General features: G+C 36.2%; 3 protein-coding genes across 5 annotated transcripts; 1 reads left to right on the top strand and 2 right to left on the bottom strand.

The window, feature by feature from the left end:
* Positions 1-109: 109 nt before the first annotated feature.
* si:dkey-6n21.12 (schwannomin-interacting protein 1) lies at positions 110-3,614 on the bottom strand. 3 transcript variants are annotated; one of them, XM_056268661.1, is made up of 7 exons: positions 3,407-3,614; positions 2,037-2,282; positions 1,799-1,914; positions 1,635-1,722; positions 1,269-1,430; positions 525-642; positions 110-425 (listed from the first exon to the last, which is right to left on the bottom strand). In XM_056268661.1, the coding sequence occupies exons 2-7, from the start codon at positions 2,241-2,243 to the stop codon at positions 325-327; spliced, it is 792 nt and encodes a 263-aa protein (XP_056124636.1). In that variant the 5' UTR covers positions 2,244-2,282; positions 3,407-3,614; the 3' UTR covers positions 110-324. The 3 variants fall into 3 exon arrangements, with proteins under 3 accessions (XP_056124636.1, XP_056124635.1, XP_056124637.1); XM_056268660.1 differs by having other exon boundaries at positions 2,037-2,254; XM_056268662.1 differs by lacking the exon at positions 3,407-3,614 and having other exon boundaries at positions 2,025-2,157.
* A 687-nt stretch (positions 3,615-4,301) lies between these two features.
* On the top strand, positions 4,302-5,564 carry rnaseka (ribonuclease, RNase K a). The gene is made up of 3 exons (XM_056268666.1): positions 4,302-4,551; positions 4,988-5,070; positions 5,278-5,564. Exons 1-3 carry the CDS (start codon positions 4,474-4,476, stop codon positions 5,420-5,422), a joined length of 306 nt encoding a protein of 101 aa, XP_056124641.1. The 5' UTR covers positions 4,302-4,473; the 3' UTR covers positions 5,423-5,564.
* A 685-nt stretch (positions 5,565-6,249) lies between these two features.
* alox12 (arachidonate 12-lipoxygenase) lies at positions 6,250-17,637 on the bottom strand. The gene is made up of 15 exons (XM_056268649.1): positions 17,449-17,637; positions 15,693-15,838; positions 13,715-13,919; positions 13,532-13,613; positions 12,440-12,562; positions 12,167-12,273; positions 10,843-11,015; positions 10,614-10,757; positions 9,560-9,763; positions 9,320-9,406; positions 8,842-9,011; positions 8,552-8,673; positions 7,533-7,633; positions 6,946-7,116; positions 6,250-6,664 (listed from the first exon to the last, which is right to left on the bottom strand). Exons 2-15 carry the CDS (start codon positions 15,834-15,836, stop codon positions 6,485-6,487), a joined length of 2,013 nt encoding a protein of 670 aa, XP_056124624.1. The 5' UTR covers positions 15,837-15,838; positions 17,449-17,637; the 3' UTR covers positions 6,250-6,484.
* Between the last annotated feature and the right edge of the window lie 873 nt (positions 17,638-18,510).

Genomic DNA, 18,510 nt, shown 5'->3' with positions numbered 1-18,510 from the left:
AATTAGATTAATATTGAGCAAAGGAGCATGGCATGGCATTTAGTGTCTTTTGTTGAAAATGTTCAACAATGTTCAAAGATCTTTTCAAAGAAAATGTTCAAAGATCTTTTTGATCTATCAATTATGAGAATGTAAACGGCTATTTTAAATTCTCATTGGTGCCTTAAAAGTGTCATAAAAAAGCTGAAATGAAAAACTTAAAAAACCTTACAAGTATTTTGCAGTGATGATGGAGTGCTGTAGCTTTTCACAGTAAAGTCATTAGATCAGGCAGCTCTTGTAAACGAATGTCCGGTCATTTTGTTCCATTTTGTTGATTGTGCATCAGAGTGATGTCATATCTTGTACCTCCAGCAGCATGGCATCCTGCTCTGTTCTCAGCTTGTCCCTTGTGAGAAGTCGACCCACCAGCTCTGAACTGAGGTCTACACACACACACACACACACAGACCCACGCTTACTCATTTATTCACATCAGACTATTATATCATCACTGTAACATAATAGTTAATGCTTCAGTTTACCATGAATGTCTTTGCTTAGTGAGGTCCTCAATGCTTTCAACTCCTTCAAGCTGAAATTCTTCAAGTCATTTCGCTCATAGTGCTTCCTTTCTTTGACAGCCTCACTGGGAGGTATAGTCTGTGATGGGGGTCAGTGGAGTGCAATTATGCATATCTTCACTACCATTCAAAAGTTTGGGGTCGGTAAGATTTTTGAAAGAAGACTGTAATGCTCACCTAAGCTAGATTTATTTGATCAAAAATACATATTGTGACATATTATTTCAATTAAAAATAACTGTTTTTTATTTTCAGCATAATTACTCCAGACTTCAGTGTCACATGATCCTTCAGAAATCATTCTAATATGCTGAATTGGTGCTCAAGAAGAATTTATCATCATCATCAATGTTGAAAACAGTTAATATTTTTGGGGAAACTGTGATGCAGTTTTTAGGATACTTTGATGAATAGAAAGTTCAAAAGAACTGCATTTATTTGAGATATAATTTTTCTGTAACAGTGTAACAATGTAAAAGTCTTGACTGTAACTTTTGTTCAATTGAATGCATCCATGCTGAATATTAATTTCTTTACTTAATTTCTTACTGACCCCAAACTTTTAAATGCTAGTGTACAGAACATTCCATTCATACATTACATACGAAATACTACATACCTATTTTGATGAATGTGCTTTCTCAATTCAAATGCATAAAATGAAATGCGAAACACACATAAGAAGAATATGTGATCTGCTCTAACCTGTTTTTGCTCCAGTCTCAATTTGTGTCTAAGTACACTCAGTGCAGCTCTGACATCATTCTTAAACCCTCTTGATTTGGTTTTCTTAGTCGTTGCAGAGCTTGAACCACGCTCCTTCTCTAACCTCTGAATGCTGCCACTCTTACTGGACTGTTTTGCCACCTGAAAATATAACAAAGAGCACAAGCAGCATTTATTTTTCTCTTCATAAAACAGACATGAACAAAATTGTACAGTATGTCTCTATCCCTATCCTTCTGAGCGCTACACCCACTGAAGTTGTTCACACTGTTCACATTATGTTGCCACCCACACCCAGCAACAGTGGAAAAAAATGCAGTGTGGCAAACTGGCAATTTATTTCACCTCTTTCTTTGCCTCTATTTCCTCTTCTTCCTCCTCACTTTCACTGTTATTGATGAAGCACAGCTGTAGATTCATCTGGCTCTGGAGCCTAGAATAATAAAGCATAGTTTCTAAAGATTTTATTCAAATTCAGAAGTAGTTGAGATTCATTAAATCTTGGTGACCTTGATGTCAGAGAAGTCAGACGACTGTTGCAATCATCCTCCATGTCCTCATAGGATTCTCTGTGACTGCTCAGCCCTCTGATTTCTGGCCAGTCTACTGTCAGCTTGTCCAAGTCCTGTAGAAAAACATTTTAGTATAAATTCATCGTGGCTGTTACTGTAGATAAGTAGACAAGGGGTATTTATTTTTCATCTTTCACAATTGAATGCAGATGAATATCTTTACTTTCATTCAGACCTTTTCGCTCTGTCTCTGCTCTTCTTGTTGCTTCTCAAGTTCAGCAATACGAAGGCTCAGATCCTCCCAGTGCATGATGGGTAAGCCCAGGTCATCATCAGGGTATCCCTTTTGCCATAACAAGGCTGCCCCCTCTGCATCCTCCTCTGTCTCATCACTCTCTTTTTCATTTCCTCTCTCCCGCTCTTTTTCTTTTTCTCCATCCATTCCAAAGACCCCTAAGAGAATAAAAGGGGCACAAGGCCTCTGAAGATTAAGAAATCAATATATTTTAGGTTTAAAAATATTGTTATTTCTATAATTCTCAAAAGAGCAGCAAGGCAAACACACACCTTTTGAGGTGCAAGTTGAAGGAGAAAACTTAATGCCAAGAAAATATAACTTCACATTCTCTTAAGCACATTTTATTATTACCAACATTTCAGCAAAACAAGTAGCCTTTGTTAAGGTAAGGTACATACCATGACAAAGGCTACTTGTTTTGCCGAAACATTGGTAATACCACATGTTTATGGTGATACTATGAAAGAAGCTGCCTCTCATTGTTCTGTAAGAGAAACTGGCATCATCAGATAAAGACATTTATTTTATTTAACATTTAACAATTATTCATTAAAGCTAAGTATATGTTTATGTTCATAGTACTTTTTTAATTACTGGAATATAATGCAAAAGCGGCCATCTTTTAAAAATATATATTTATTCAATGAGACGCTAGTACTTAGTATAGGCTATACTAGCATTTATTCATTTGCATCTAGTCCCAATAATGACAATAAATTATTCAACTGTTAATTACTAGTTCTATATGGTTCGGTGGTTCATAGATCACTCCAGACTAGTATGTATTCACATTATTTCTGGTGCCTATTTCTTTTGTGTTTAGTATTTATTAAGTACTAGTATTTATTCTAGTAACTATTCAAATAGTTATACACCGTTTTCTTAGTTTTAATTAAACAGATAGTGTGTATTTCAGTTGTAGTATATTTTGTAACAAGTACATTTTACTAGCTAAAACGGCTTATCTAGCAACATTTGTGTTTTGTTTGTCTTTCAAAAAACATTATGGGCGTAACATTAAAAAAACAATTCCTTGAAACGTTACAACATCCAGAACATGCATGAGGAGCCATCTAACGTGTTTCCTCAGAAACTGCAATAAGTTATCTCAAAACATTATGTCTGAAACTGACTAGTTTGGAAATTGGTCATGTCATAAACAAGAAAATATTTCCATATTTTAAATAATACATTCCAATTATTTAAAAGTCTTGTAATCCTGGTGCTAACACTTTGGCCACGTATTGAACTGATGATGATGATGTATCCTAAAACTTTTATTGCTTTAGAGGTAACGTTATACTTACTTTTTAGCTAGAATGTGTTTGCAAATTCTGTCCAACAAGTCAAACCTCATACAAATTCCATAGTTTTCTTGGGGAAATTTCTTTATAACTTGTTTTCCTCTGAGCTGTCCCGTTACGCGCCCTCCTCGTCTTCGTTTATCCTTCACTCTTTTTCATCCATGAAGATGAATTTCTTTTTCTTTTTCGCTCCTTCGTAAACTTCGATATTTAGAGGCTATTTTATGTGGAGTTAACGTTTAAATCCGTTCAATCAATCCGACATTTTGTTCTTTAAACATCCTCAACGCAGACATCAAAAACTAAAGGAATTTGGCGACGTTTTGTTATGGGGAGAGAACGTGAAGGGAGGAGAATGAGCGAAGAGTAATAAAAGGAACCACTTCTTCAGGTGTCTAGTTTCAGTCAATTTACAAGTCGATAATCTTTAAAATCCTAGCATGAAGTCCTGAAGAAAAGCTACTGCTTGCACATGAATGTTTGTTTCCCATATTTATTTTTTTAAGACGAAAGAAAAAAACTTTGGGTTTGGGTGTCAAATGTCAACAAGTCTAAGCATGCTTAGTTTATGACAGCAAAATTATAAAGGCGAATTACTGTTTTTTTAATGGTGTTTACACATTTTATTTTATTTTTTAAAGCCTCGTTTGAGGACAAAACATTATTCAAATATCTTTAATTCAAGGGATAAAAATTAAATCCTCAGAATAATCAAAGGTTACTGGTGTTTTAATCATCCGTTTAACTGGATAAACAAAGAAAAGATTGACTGGAAGGGAGATGAATTGTTGCGAACAGACAGTTGAGGAGCTCGGCAATATTATTAACGAAGTGCTAAAAACTTTGTTTCAAACTCTTTATGACGTTGCACTCTGTTGTCACTCTACTTCCGCTTCCTCCAAAGTCAGCTGACTTATCTGGTGACTGTTGACATCGATCTTACCGAGACCAGAAAAAAACTTAACAGTAACTTCTAAAAGATCAAATGACGGTCGTATAACGTTTATTTTATTTGAAACGATCCTCTGGCATCTCTGGTAAACGAAACCTGACAAGCTTTTATTATTGAAATGGCTTCTTTGCTTTTCTGCGGTCCTAAACTGGCAGCATGTGGACTGGTCCTGAGTATTTGGGGTGTCATTATGCTGGTAAGTTCAATATTCTCTATTGTGTCTCTGTTCTTGTTTTTTTCATTCATTGTTTATAGATACTGAAAGGCCTTTAAAATACATTATTTGCCCATTTCTTAACGGTAGTAATGAGTAAATTGCCTTCACACTTAATTTCAATAACATGCAGTCAGAGTACCTATTGTCCTGGAAAAGGGAATTTTTAAAAGTTTGATTTCTAGGCCCTGGAAATTAATGCAAATGTCTTATCTATCTATCGATCTATCTATATCTAGAAAAAAAGAATTGTGTGTGTGTCCTATCATTATACATTATTTGTAGAAATCCTTATCCAAGTCATTACAAACTTTTGTAAAAGTCATGGAACAAAAATCATATCCTGAATATGATATGTCTGTGGTGGGATAAACACAGCCCACTTCATAATCAACAGTTTCTTTCTGATTTCTCTTAGGCAATGCTGGGGATTTTTTTCACCACACATTCAGCTGTGCTCATAGAGGATGTGCCTTTCACAGAGGAAGACATCCAAAACCTGTGAGTTCCTTTTGCCATTTACTCACCCTGGAAAATAAGTCTGTCTAGCATAGGGAATGTCACATATAATTGGAAGGCTTCATGTTAGTGGCTATGACTGGCTTCCTTCCCCTTTTCCTTCCCACAGGCAGAGGTGTCCAAATGTGTAGTCCAGTTTAGTCAAAATTTAGCCTATTTTCAAACCAACGATCTTTTCTCTCATTTCAGGGATACGCCACTGCAAAACATCTATAAACTGTACAACCAAGTTGGATATAATTGCTTCATTGCAGCAGTAATCTACGTTGGTTTAGGATTCCTATCATTTTGTCAGGTTCGCCTGAACAAGCGCAAGGAATATCTGGTGCATTAGTACCAGTTTAACTCTACCTCTAAATTCTCTAATGTTGCATTTGCCTTAAAATAAAGCTTAAATATGTGGGTATTTAAGATGGAATAAGATTATGTATTTTACTGTGCTTTTCTTTCTTGCCTTTCTATCTTGAAGCCTGTCATAAAAATACAGCATGAGTGTGATTGATCATTATGATTAGTACCTCACACATTTGCCTTTTGCTATTTTGATCTGTGGACCTACCAAATCATTCAAAGATATTGGTTATCTTCAAACGCTGTTGATAAATGATTTAATTGTGATTTTTATTTATACTTGCACACCTGTCAAATATACAATCTCATGAAGTAAATGTTGAATGAAATTTTACAATATTCACATTGGTTGTTTTCACAATAATTGACTCAAGATTTTGCCTAGATACAGTTTGTCACTATAGAAATTGGTAAGTGTAGACCTTGTCTCTGAGTATACATGGTTCTGAAATTACAAACCATCTTTTGAAGATGAGAACTTCATTTACAGTTTTACATGTGTAACTTCTAAATGTTTGATGCAGAAATTAAATGTTATTAAAACAATTCTATATGAAATAAATGGAAATGGAATTTGACTTTATTTGCAATGGAAATTATCTGTACAGGGCTTTTTTTCACATAGCTGTTAGGAAAAAGCATAGTAATAATAATTCATTTTTCATATAAAGTGCTGATGGAAAGATCAAGAATACAGTGAGTAAATATCCAGAGAAACCAGTACAGTACAATCCAAACAGTCCCTTTAAATATAAAGTTTAAATGCATTTATTTTTGTTTTAAAAAGTAAAAAAAAAAAAAAAGTAAAATGAATGGAAAAAAACTTTGCATCAATGCTTTAAAAAATGTTACAAACTAAATAAATGACATAATTATGACAGTATTTCTGCTGCAATAGATGCAATTCCCGAGACAGGCATTGCTCGCGGCTATATCTAGGAAAGGGACTTTGGTTGTTAATTCAAAGTGTGCTAATTTTAAGTTTTAGCTACTCAGGAAAATGTTCACTGATGTATATACACATACAATTCAAATGAGAGTTTTTCTAAATGGTGATGCTATTTTCCATGTGGCTTGGACACAGGTAAAGGTACTGCAGTTCTAGTCCCTCGTTCTGAGATATTATCTGCTCCTCCAGTTCCTTCAGCTCCTTTCTGAATTTGTCAATCACCTTCAAAGCAGCAGGCTCAGTAAAGTACTGTTCCACATACTGACCCATTGGGATCTGAAGGAAAGAGAAGAAACAGAGAGGTGTTACAGTGAGTCACTGTATTATACTTTAATGCTTCATGGGAAGAAATGTCTTTCAGATGCTTCAAGTTCAGTTAATCGAGGTCTTTCAGGATTACTAGAAAGTTACAGGCAGGATTGATCAAGGTTGGAGCAAGACTCGGCAGGAAAGTGGACCTTGAGGGCCAGAGTTGAGAACCCCTGGATTATAATGTACTTTATACAACCATAACTGATGTAAAAGCACACTTGTGACAGCCAGTGCTGTTGACCCACCGCATCTGGCTGTGCCCGACCCAAATGCCATGTGATGGCCATCTGCACGCAGGACTGGCTGATATCAGGGAGTGTGTCCATGATCAGGCCCATGGTGACAGCATCCTTATCTGTTGGTGGAGGGTGCCGCATGGTGCAAGGTGTATTGGGAACCCATGCACACCAATCAAACTACAGTACAGAGAGAAAGATCAACAGCGATCACAATCAAGCATACAAGTGATGCCTGTGAATTTAGACTTATTTCTGGCACCTAAAACAAGATTTTATCTTTGCTGTGTGGTTAGGGGCAGCTGCAACACTAGGATTTCTATGATAAAACTGAAAGAAACAAAATCTTAATCTATAATGGCAAATATTTCATTAAATGATCTACATTTAGACTGTTCTTAACTCATTGGTTGATCAATTTAATCTAGAAAAAACGAATATGGAAAATTGCCCCCCCATTCATCCCTAGTAACACACTCCCTGTAAATTATTGCGTTCCTGGTAACATCTATTCAATATAGTGTAGAAAACGTATGTCTGATGTCTTTAAAGTAAGTTTTTTAGATTTGATAAGATGTTAGAGATGTGTTTGTTACCTGTCCATTGTTGGTGGCAGCATGTTGGGCTGTGCTGGTAAAGATCACCACGCTTAACAGTGTGATCAGTTCTTCTTTTGTCTTCAGCTCACTGGCTAGGCCTGACATGGAAGAAACGACAGTGGTTACTCCTAACAGTCAATTTCAAGAGCCATTTATTTAGCTCATGGTGTTCATTTTGATATGACACATACTTTGAAACCAGGCTACAGCATCAGTTTATTTGAAATAGTTTATTTTGTATTTTAGCACATCCTGAGCATGTTTCTTTAGCTAATGACCACATGGGGGCACTGTATCTCTATTCTTTATGCTCTTTATTACTTCATTTTCCTGTTTTATGGTTTATACCTGGGCTACATCATGTGTATATATCATGTGTCATTTTTAAAATGCAATATTTGTGATGTGTGTATTGTATGGATGATTTACACTACCATTCTAAAGTTTTGGGCGGGTAAGATTTTATGCTCACTAAGGCGGCATTTATTTGATAAAAAAAAAATCTGTAAAAACAGCAGTATTGTGAAATATCTTTCCAACTTAACATAACTTTTCTATTTTAAAAAATGTTTAAAAATGTAATTTATTCCTGTGATGGCAAAGCTGAATTTTAAGCATCATTACTCCAGTCTTTAGTGTCACATGATCCTTCAGAAAGCATTATAATTTGGTGTGTTTAAATGTTTATCTTATTATTATCAATTAATATATTCTTAATATATTTGTGGAAACTGATCTTTTTTTTTCCAGTTTTCTTTAATGAAAAGAAATGTTTATTTTGAAACAGAAATCAAATGTGTCATTATAAATGTCTTCACTGTCACTTTTGATCAATCAATTGCATCCTTACTGAATAACAGTATTAATTATTTTTTAAAATAAATGGTACTGACCTCAAACATTTACATGGTAGTGTATATTGTCAAGCCTTAATAAATACACTGCACAGCGTTTATCATTTATCCACTACATGACATTTGTGAGTTCAGTGATGCAGTAATGTATTTATATCTTACCAAAACCAGGCACATCCACAAAGCCCTCCACAGCCACATCATTAATCCAGGCCTGAAGTTCTGAGTCCTGTTCCACCTCGCTATCACTCTTGTAGTACAAGGAAATGATTCCTGAAACAAAACTGAGAGAAAAAGAGCATATAAGGAAACGGGTCTGTTTGTACAGGAACTTTATTTATATATACACCGCTTCATTCATGTGTAAATGTCTGAAAAATGATTTCTATTATATAACCACATTCATAAGAATTAAAAGCACAGAATGAAGAATTCCTATTTGATTAAATTACTTTTGAATCGCACCCCACAGCATCAGAGAATGGTCCCTGTAGAAATAGTCTCTTAGCTTAGTAACCCCTCTGTCCAAGAAGTCGAATTTGGGCTGGAGGGAGCGATAGGTCAATACCTTATACTCCCTCTTTGCCAGAATCAAGAGTCCATCTCCACCTGTTGATACCACCTGAAAAACACAATTTTTGAACTGACTGAGTTATATACTACTGTTCATAAATTTGAGCTCAGACTTTTTTTTATTTAAAAAGTAGGCTAATACTTTTATTCAGCAAGGATGCTGATCAAAAGTGACAGTAAAGGCATTTATAATATCATTTAGTAGCAAAAAGCTATAAAGCTCAGGGGTATGTTGTATACAGACAGACCACTAAGTTGTGGTCATTAGAGTTAAAACCCCATTAGAGTGAAGATGATAAAAAGATAGAGAGCAAAAAAGGTGCATTTTTGTGGGCTTTATTGTTTGAGGATGCTCACCCTTTTGAAGATACCATCTGGGGAGATGAGCTGTGTTCTGCCACGACAGTTAATCTCAAGCGTATACCTCAAGTGTGGAGCCAAGAGCTGCAATGAGAGAAAAAACGACAGAAAGAGAGAGTGAAGAAGACCCGTAACATGCAGTACAACTGGACAGTTTAATGAATGACCAGTGATTAGCTAACTTTAAACATGCAAATGGATCTTTTCTAAAAAGCACTTTTTAGCACTTCCTCTAACCTTATAAATAGGGTGAACAGCAGGCAGCTGACGCAAGGTGGCCATACAGATCACTTCTATCACCAAGTGTGTGCGTAGCAGATGTGATAACACCTGAAAGATCTGGAATTCAGCATGACGAACCCACATCTTAGCCAATAACCAGGCCAGAGGTGGATCGCTAGGTAGGAATATGGGTGTGTCCTTATCAGGTTTCTGTTCAAGCTGAAAGAACAGGAACAATCAGTCATTGTCAGTCCGTTCCTGAATGTTACGGTCACAGATTGTCACCTTTCAATAGGCCTACTAATATGCATCATTTAGTACTAATGTTTTTCTTTAAAGTCCCCCTGTGGTGAAAATCAAGCTTTTAATGTTGTTTATATGTCTATATGGTGTTTTTAATGTGCTTTAAGACATTAAAGCACATTAAAGCACTCATTGCTGAGTATTTTCTTAAAACTGCAGTGAACCAAAGACAGTCTCAAATTAGCGGTTTGAAATCACGGGTGTTTCTGACGTCACAAACTACCTTGTAGTTGTAACCAATCACGTCAACGAGTGATCGTCAACGAGTGGATCTCTGAGCTGGTGCGAGTGGAGGCGGGTCCAATTTGCATATTAATAGAACTGCATATACTTAATGAGGCAATGGTGTAGCTTTTTTAAGGCATGATCAAATATGTGTTTTAAGGGATACAATTATTGACAGGGGGACTTTAAGGAACTAATATGCACCCTTTAGGGGTAAACAAGGTACAAAGGTGTACCTTTTGAAAGAGTACTGCCCCAGTAACAGCTTTTGTAACTTTTTTTTGAGAGTGTACTATGATTTTTACATTAATAACAGCAGTTAAGATTGTGGCACATAAAACTGTTTTGCCATTTAAATTTGTGTCTGTAATTCAAAGGCATTTCTATAAAATGTCTCTTCCATTCAGTAAAAGCACAAGAATATGTGAACATGAAGATGGGTTTGGCTGATAAGGAGTAAGATTGAGAAACTCTGCTCTATATTCATCACATATTATTATTATTATGCCAAGTACAGTTAATGTGTGTCAACTGGTTTTACCTGTATGGCAATGGGAATGAGACCTTTCTCGGGGTGTTCATACAGTAAGCAAAGCGGGGCAGCTATGTGCTGTGTCTTGTCTCTGATTACATTGGCAGGAATCCCATCCATAATCGCATAGTCAACCAGGAATATATTTCCTTTCTTCAAAAGGAGAGACAATGAAACATTCTTCGATTCACTGTTCCAATAATCCATTGTATTCAAGAAAATAAACACTAACTCTCACCTTGAGTTCCTCCTTCAAAGTGGTTGTAGGTATCAGAGAGGACTGTACCATGTCTCCAGTGACAAGGAAGTTCGAGGGCACCTCTTTGCACCTGGCAATCATCCGTGGGTTTGAGCCGTTCAGGAATTGGTAACCAAAAAACCAGTCTTCTCTCCAGTGCTTCATGGTGTATTCTAAACAGCATATTCATCACAAATTCATGTTATTCATTTAATAATGTTGCGCCAATACAGCTATCGACAGACTTGATAACGGGTTAAATCTTTCTGTGGAAATGTCCACTCCACTCTGGTTCTTACATATGCTGCATTGTAAAAAAAAAAAGATACAAATTACAGTTTTTTCTTTACTCCAGATAACGTGTTGACATTCTCATTTTTCTCATCAGCGCGTGAAATTATGAGACTGTACAGAAGCTCACAAGTAGGCCTATTTTATGAGGTAAGTGCGGTTTAGTTTATTATTGATTTTCTTTTGATACACCGAATAGAATGTTTATATAGCACCTAATTTTTTCACAATTTATACCTTCAGCACTGAAATTCATCGTTAGAAGCATTGTGAGCTTTCATAACCCAGAGTTAAAAATGTGTGAAACATCCCAAAACTCAGGGCTGTAAGAGGATTTTATCCAGGGTTTAACTAGACCATAACCTAGGGTTAAGTGCAGACTGTTAACATTTAGACTGTGGAATTTTCACATGCCATTGTGAAATGCCATTAATGTGTGATTGGTCTATGACAGGTTACATAAACATGTTACAAAATACATTTTTCTGGGAAGAGAGAATTGAGAGATTTCATGAAATGCAAATGTTATGGTAACTAACTTAACTCTTTCCCCGCCAGCCTTTTTTTAAAATAAAATGCCAGCCAGCGGCAGCATTTTTGAATATTTTCACAAAACTTTCATGGCCTCCGGAATATTTTGTTTGAATATCTTAACATGCAATAATAGCAAAAGAAAGAACAGAGCCATCAGCTTTTAATCCTAAAAACCTGTTTGTTCTAGCTTAATGCATTCCTTATTTATCAACACTTGAATGTGGGTAAGTTTCATAAAAAAGCAAACTTTTAAGCAGCAAAAAGATTTTTGTCAGACTATATCCGGATCAGATTCAGAAGGATGATCAAAACATTAACAACCCCAAAGCTTGCACATTCTTATAGCTCGTCCTGGCTTGACATTTCATTCAGTAACATTATGGTTTGATTTATACAGTAACGTTATGCCGTTTAATATTGATGATCGCATTATTTTACATACGGTATGCATTTGCTTACATATGGGCTGCAACCGAAAACGTACGAAAATTGTTGTTACCGGCTATAGGGCTTCTTAGCTTCCAGAAGATCCTTTTGAAATCGTCCAGGTCATTCCACGACTTCCCGAACTTGATTGCCAGTTTTTTCAGAGAGAGCTCCAAAAGCCTGACAGGCAGAAGGGATGGAGGAAAAAATGGTTAGATAAACCAGTGGTTTATCTAATACAATGATGTGCAGACAGAGGAACACACATGATTACGCACCTTAAAATATCAGGTCACTTTAATAAAGCATAATACTTGAGCAAAACCTGCAGTGCATCTTTACTCACGCATAGTGAAGGGATCCCACAAAGTCACTGCGCTTCTCATTGTCGAAGCGAACGTCCTGGGGGAGATCGGCCTCTGACTTGGCATCAATGCATTTTGGAATGCCGGGGGCCCATGCAAGCCATCTAATAGGTGAGACATGGAGTTTAACAGTGATTTGTGAGGACTAGCCTACCGTAATTCCTCAAATAAAGGCCGGGGCCTTTATTTACCTGAACTGCAGAGATGGTAGCCGGCTTTTATTTGAAGCAGGCTTTTATTAGAGGCAGGCCTTTATTTCTAATTCGCGATCCCCGCCCGCCCGCCAGCCAAGTTTCCATGGTGACGCGACATGCTTGGCACGTGTTCACCACAGCCAAAATAGCGCTGTATGACAGATGTAGCGCTTTTATTTCTAAAAAATTAACAAACTTGCTTACCATGTCATCAACTATCTTCTATTCTGACTCTCAAATCCGTGTAAGTGAGTTTGTTTTGTCGTTTAAAACCCTTTATAAATGATCTTGATCTGTAACGTGAGATGGGCACCGCAGTTCGGAGATTCCTGTTGTATTTGTTAAGTTACAGCGCGTGAATTCTTCAGTTTCTCCCGAAATACATGAAAGTAAGTGGCCGGTGAACTGGGAGAAGAATAGAGTAAACTTTATAGTTACTTACACTGTGTATCTGATATGAATAAAACACGTCGCCAAATATATTTGAATGGATTGTTATTGCTGCTTCCATAGACACCATTGTGTATTTTACAAACTATAAATTTATTGTTTTGCTATAAATCATATCTATTTAAATGTCTGAAACCTAAAATAAACATGTGGTTAAAAAAACTGAATAGTTGTGATATATGACAAGCGCTGAGCGCGTCCGTCTTTGAGTGTACACTCATTTAAAGTGTAAGTTACCTATTCACACTATTTTTTCCCCGGCCTTAATTTGAGACCGGCCTTTATTTGTCCGCGTTGACCACGCCCCCGGCCACTATCAGAGGCCCGGCGTTTATTTGAATACCGGTCTTTATTTGAGGAATTACGGTACATTCTTTACAAAGATAGGAATGCTGTGATAAGTAAAGTGTATGCAATTTCCCAAGGGACCTGTATAGTTTCTGCCTCTCCTGAAGCTCTGTCTTTCTGTGAGCTATCTCCAGTGGCAAGGTGTCATCACTCAGCTTTTTGGCTATGTAAGGAGGAAGCAGATTTAAGCTTTTAATCACCGGGTTTCATCTTGTTAGATCGATCTTAGTTGTTGCTGCATGAGCAGCTGACACTATAACTGACCTGTGCCTTCTCTGAGCTCTACTACCACTCCATCTCCCACTAGCCAGCGGTAACAAGGAAAAGTATAGCTGCATCTTTCTCCAGGTATACTGACTTTCACATATCGGCAGAACCAGTTATCCTCCACCCAGTACTTCTGCTTTTCCAGTCGCACCAGTATCAGGGGACCCAAATCAGCTGCGCTGCTAACCGTGTAATCATCCTCCTACAAAATGATGGAAATAGAGGTCTTTTCATTTATTATTGCCGTCAATATTGTATATTTAATTGTGATGCTCATTTCACATTTGTACATTTATTATACCTTTGCCATCATCAGTTTTGGGGGTAACGCATTACAAGTTAAGAGTTATGTAATCAGATTACTTTTTTCAAGTAACTAGTGAAGTTAGTAAGCATTAATTTTAAATTTGCAACAAAATATCTATTCAAATAAGTAATGCAAGTTACTTTGTTTTCCCATGAATTAACTGACACCTCTTCTGTCTTCATGTTGAGAGAAATCGAGAGTAAGGGCAGAGGCGTTGTGTGCGCTGTGTAAATATGATACTTATCGTAGTTCTAGACTAAATGTGAGCATGCATTTACTCATCTCACTTGCACAAAAACAGATCGAGTATTTCTCAAAATCAATAAAAACAGTGAAATGCAAACTCATAAAAAAAGTACGCAAACCTGCAATAATTAAATGTTAAATTACAAAAATATACTATGTATTTAGTCTCACTTTATTAACCAATGTTTTTGCTTCTGACCTTTGATGATCCGATTCAGCCATTCTAATAAACAAAAATGACTCGTCACATAAGTGCTAAACATCACATTTGTGTTTAATTTTTTTCTATTGCTGAAGTAAGAGTGTTAAATTTCCTTTTCTGCATCATATTCTTCTGAAATCCAGAACGGCAGCAGAGCAGACACAGTTTGAGCTGTGTCCTCTACTGTACAGGCGAGAATTTGCATTTCCTTCAGCCTGAGGCTTTCACTTTTGGTGTTTAAGGGCCTTCACATTTGCCAAAAATATATATATAAAAAAAATTGTTATTAAAAAAAACAAACAAGCAAGCCCAGCTCAGGTGAGAAAAAGTAACCTAAAAGTAATGTAACATTACTTTCCATAAAAAGTAAGTTACGTAATTAGTTACTTTTTTAGGGAGTAAAGCAATATTGTCATGCATTACTTTTAAAAGTATTTTTTCTCAACACATGGCCATCATTAAATGCTCACTTAAATTTCATCTTTAAAAACACTAATTCAATAACACAGTTAAATGTGATCTTTATCAAATCTCAGAATGATTATCTATTTTTCATAATGTGCATTATAATGTTGTGATGTAGCAGTACACTTGATGCATTTAAAATGATTCATTTTTAGCTTTAAGTGTTTCATTTTTTCATATAGACAAAATAGTATGACTAAATAGTATGAATTGCATGAAAATAATTATCGGCTTATCGTTATCGGTCAGAATTTTAACATTGGTATGTCCCTATTTTTTAGAGACTAAGAGATAAGATCTACATTTTTGGAAAGTGTGATGTGATATTTTGAATAAATTATTCATTATATTTCATTGGCATTGTTCATAAATGTGATGTCAAATCAACAAAAGATCTCTACTGCACTATACAGAGGGAAATTGAAGAAATATTATATTTAAGACATTTAGGCCTAGTTTCACAGACAGGGCTTAGATTAAGCCAGGATTAGGATTTGGTTCAATTAGGACATTTAAGTAGATTTTTTACATATTTCCTTAGAAAAAAACATTACTGGTGTGTGTGCTTTTTGAGACAAAACAATAGCATTGACATATTTTAAGATAAATCAGTGCAAGTTGCTTTGAGTTAAAACAGCTCAAACATGCATTTTAGTCTGGGACTTGGCTTAAGCCTGGTCTGTGAAACCGGGGGTTAAGTGCTTAATACATTGAAGTGCTTCTCAGAAGCACACAAACATATTCACTGCATTTACCGCTCCTCTACAGAAGTCTAGGCCTGGATTGTCCAGCACGGTTCTCTCACTCTCTCCTCTCTCTCCAACCAGAGTTATGTACACATAGTTATTGGTTCCTGAATATTCCGAGGTCCCGGTGGCCACGGTAACTTTGTACTCCATCTCTGCACACATACACATTCAATCATGTTGAACAAACTGTAAGATATTTTTACTGTTTCAGCCAGACACAGAGCCGTCTCAGAAGCCTAATTCGTTTTTCAGTTACAGGAACTATTCAACAGAGAGCTATAGCAGATGTTAGTCTTTTCCCTCAAAGGATTTGCGCAATCCATTTATGCCTGCACCGGACGATTACAAAAGCGAGCGAGGTATTGTGGAAGTGAAAGTCGTCCTCTGAATGACAGAGGAATGTCTTGCAGCAGAATGATCTCCCCTGCGCTATAGCACCTTGTGAAAATAGAAAATCTGATTCATTTTCATTTAAACATGAAACCAAATATGTGTAGGGGCGGGCTTTTAATAAAATGAAAAACTAATTAAAAAATTAAACTCTTTAAACATTATCACTCAGAAAAGATTCAAGTGCAGGCAAACACTTTAGTGTAATTTGATCTTGTGAGCTTCCACTGTTTTGTGACAATACAAATACAACACAACACAATTCAAACTAAAGGAGTGCATTGTGTTTTTGGTATTTGCAATGGAGAAATTGTAATAATGACTGTAATAGACAAACTGATGGTAACACTAGTTAATGCATTACATATCCTGCACTATGGAAAACATGTTTTACAGCATTAGTTAATCTAGGTAAATGCATTTGTTCATTGTTAATTCATGTTTGTTCATAATGCATTAACTAATGTTTATTTAAAACAACCAGAACTTTACATGAACATGAAACTAATTGAACAATAGTTTTAGGGTTTATTATTTCATGTCAGCTATTGCATTTACTTATGTTAACATATAAAACCGTATTACAAAGTGTTTCATTTATTAGTTGTTGCTGTTGTAGTGCCTTATTTCCTGAATGAGGATCTGTCAAATCAATCAAGCTTGGTAATCTTTAACCTTCATCCGCCCAGCTAGAAACTTTAGGTTTTATTTATAGCTTGTCCATCCATTGCGCCTGCCAATAAAACTCTGATGTGCCGTTGTACTCTGTTAGTACAGGCCCACAAAAATGTGTTTCGCCTGTCTGACACAGACATAATTGTCATGGCCATCAGAGATGATGTTGTGAAGGACATACTAGTTATGTCAATTGACCGTGGTTCATAGAGCTCTAAACATTGAACCAACCTGCGGAGAAATACTTCTGGGTTTAACTTAAATCGACAGAGGACATTAGAAACCCAAAGATGAATCTGCTTAACCCCCCTGGTGCTCTTTGGTCACTTTTGACTGAAAAATTATGCCTTTTTAATTTGTTTTACTTCACCTGAATGACATTACACTTGGTGACTTTTGTGACATTTGCTATGTGAACACACACAATAAATCTTGGATATGATTTGAAAAGGTCACACTTGTACTCCTCACGGTCAAATGTCCACCATAGAAATTAATTAGAAAACAAATGTATTATAATTATTGCTTAGTAGTACCATAAAATTCCCTCAAAATATAAAATAATATTGAACAAAAATATATTAGTCCACTTTTGACCGGGAGGAGTATGAGTGTGACCCCTAAATGAAAAGCACCAGGAATTTACAGATTAAATTGACAAAGAAATCTGTAGAAAAATTGGGCAAAAAATTATTACCTTTCCTCTGTAAAATGGTGTGGCTCCTTCCCTACTGCAGGTTCTCTTGCCTCTTTTCTTTAGTGTCCTTTCTTTCTCAACCAACTAGTTTCCTTCTTTCATGTCACCCTTTTGCAAACCCCGTTGTACACAGCAACTGCCTGCTCGCTGACCCTGAAGTTTCACTGACTGGATCAGGCAGATATTAGCTTTGTAATGTCCTGTCTGCACTGGTCTCCTCCCTCATACCTTCTTTCCCTCCCTTCCCCCTCTCCCACCACTTGCTTTCCGTCATAGTCCTCTGTAGGCTGATAGTTTAACCACCTCATTTGTTTATTCATTTTTCTTTGCATTCCATTTCAAGGAAGTGGGTTGTGCTAGCTCACAGAAAATACCACAAGGCTCAAAATAAGAATATTTTTGCACTGAACTTGTGAAACCACATTGAAGCCAATAATAAACTTTCACATGAACCGTACACTCTCATCAAGTCCAATCACAGTTCAGCCAGACCTCTAAAAACTCTGCATTCAAGGTCACTGATACAGTTTGTTTCGTTTACTTGTAAAAAATGGCTTTCTGTGTGGAATTACAAGCAAAACTTTACCTTTTTAACAGGCCACTGGTAAATACCAAATGACCAACAAGTTTCACTTATTATTCAGTGGTCTTTTTTTGTTACATAATCAGCTCTCTGTCTTGATCCAGAATATCTATTAATAGGGGTTTTTTTTAAAAAGGTTTTAGTTTTTTTTATTTATAAACATGACTTATTGGATGAAAATGACATGCTAACTTATAAACAACATTTATAATCAATAGATACAGAGTGCAAAATATGTTTCAAAAGTATGCAAAACATATTTGGTTGAGGAAGCACATAACAGACAGTGGTGTGTAATGTAAACAAGTTCCTGTGTCTGCTAGCTGTCCTCTGGCATGTTAAATAAAGGGAAGGTGATGTACGCTACCGTTCAAATGTTTGGGGGTTGTTTTTTTGGAAAGAAATTATAACTTTGCTTCAGTGTAAGAAATTGTAGTCTGCCTTGACCCAGTCTTATCAACAGCAATCTTTTGAACAGT

Source organism: Rhinichthys klamathensis, unplaced genomic scaffold, assembly GCF_029890125.1.
Source record: "Rhinichthys klamathensis goyatoka isolate OS25496 unplaced genomic scaffold, OSU_Roscu_1.1 h1tg000275l_1, whole genome shotgun sequence".
Classification (NCBI taxonomy): Eukaryota; Metazoa; Chordata; class Actinopteri; order Cypriniformes; family Leuciscidae; genus Rhinichthys; species Rhinichthys klamathensis.
This window is presented reverse-complemented; position numbering and strand designations above follow the sequence as displayed.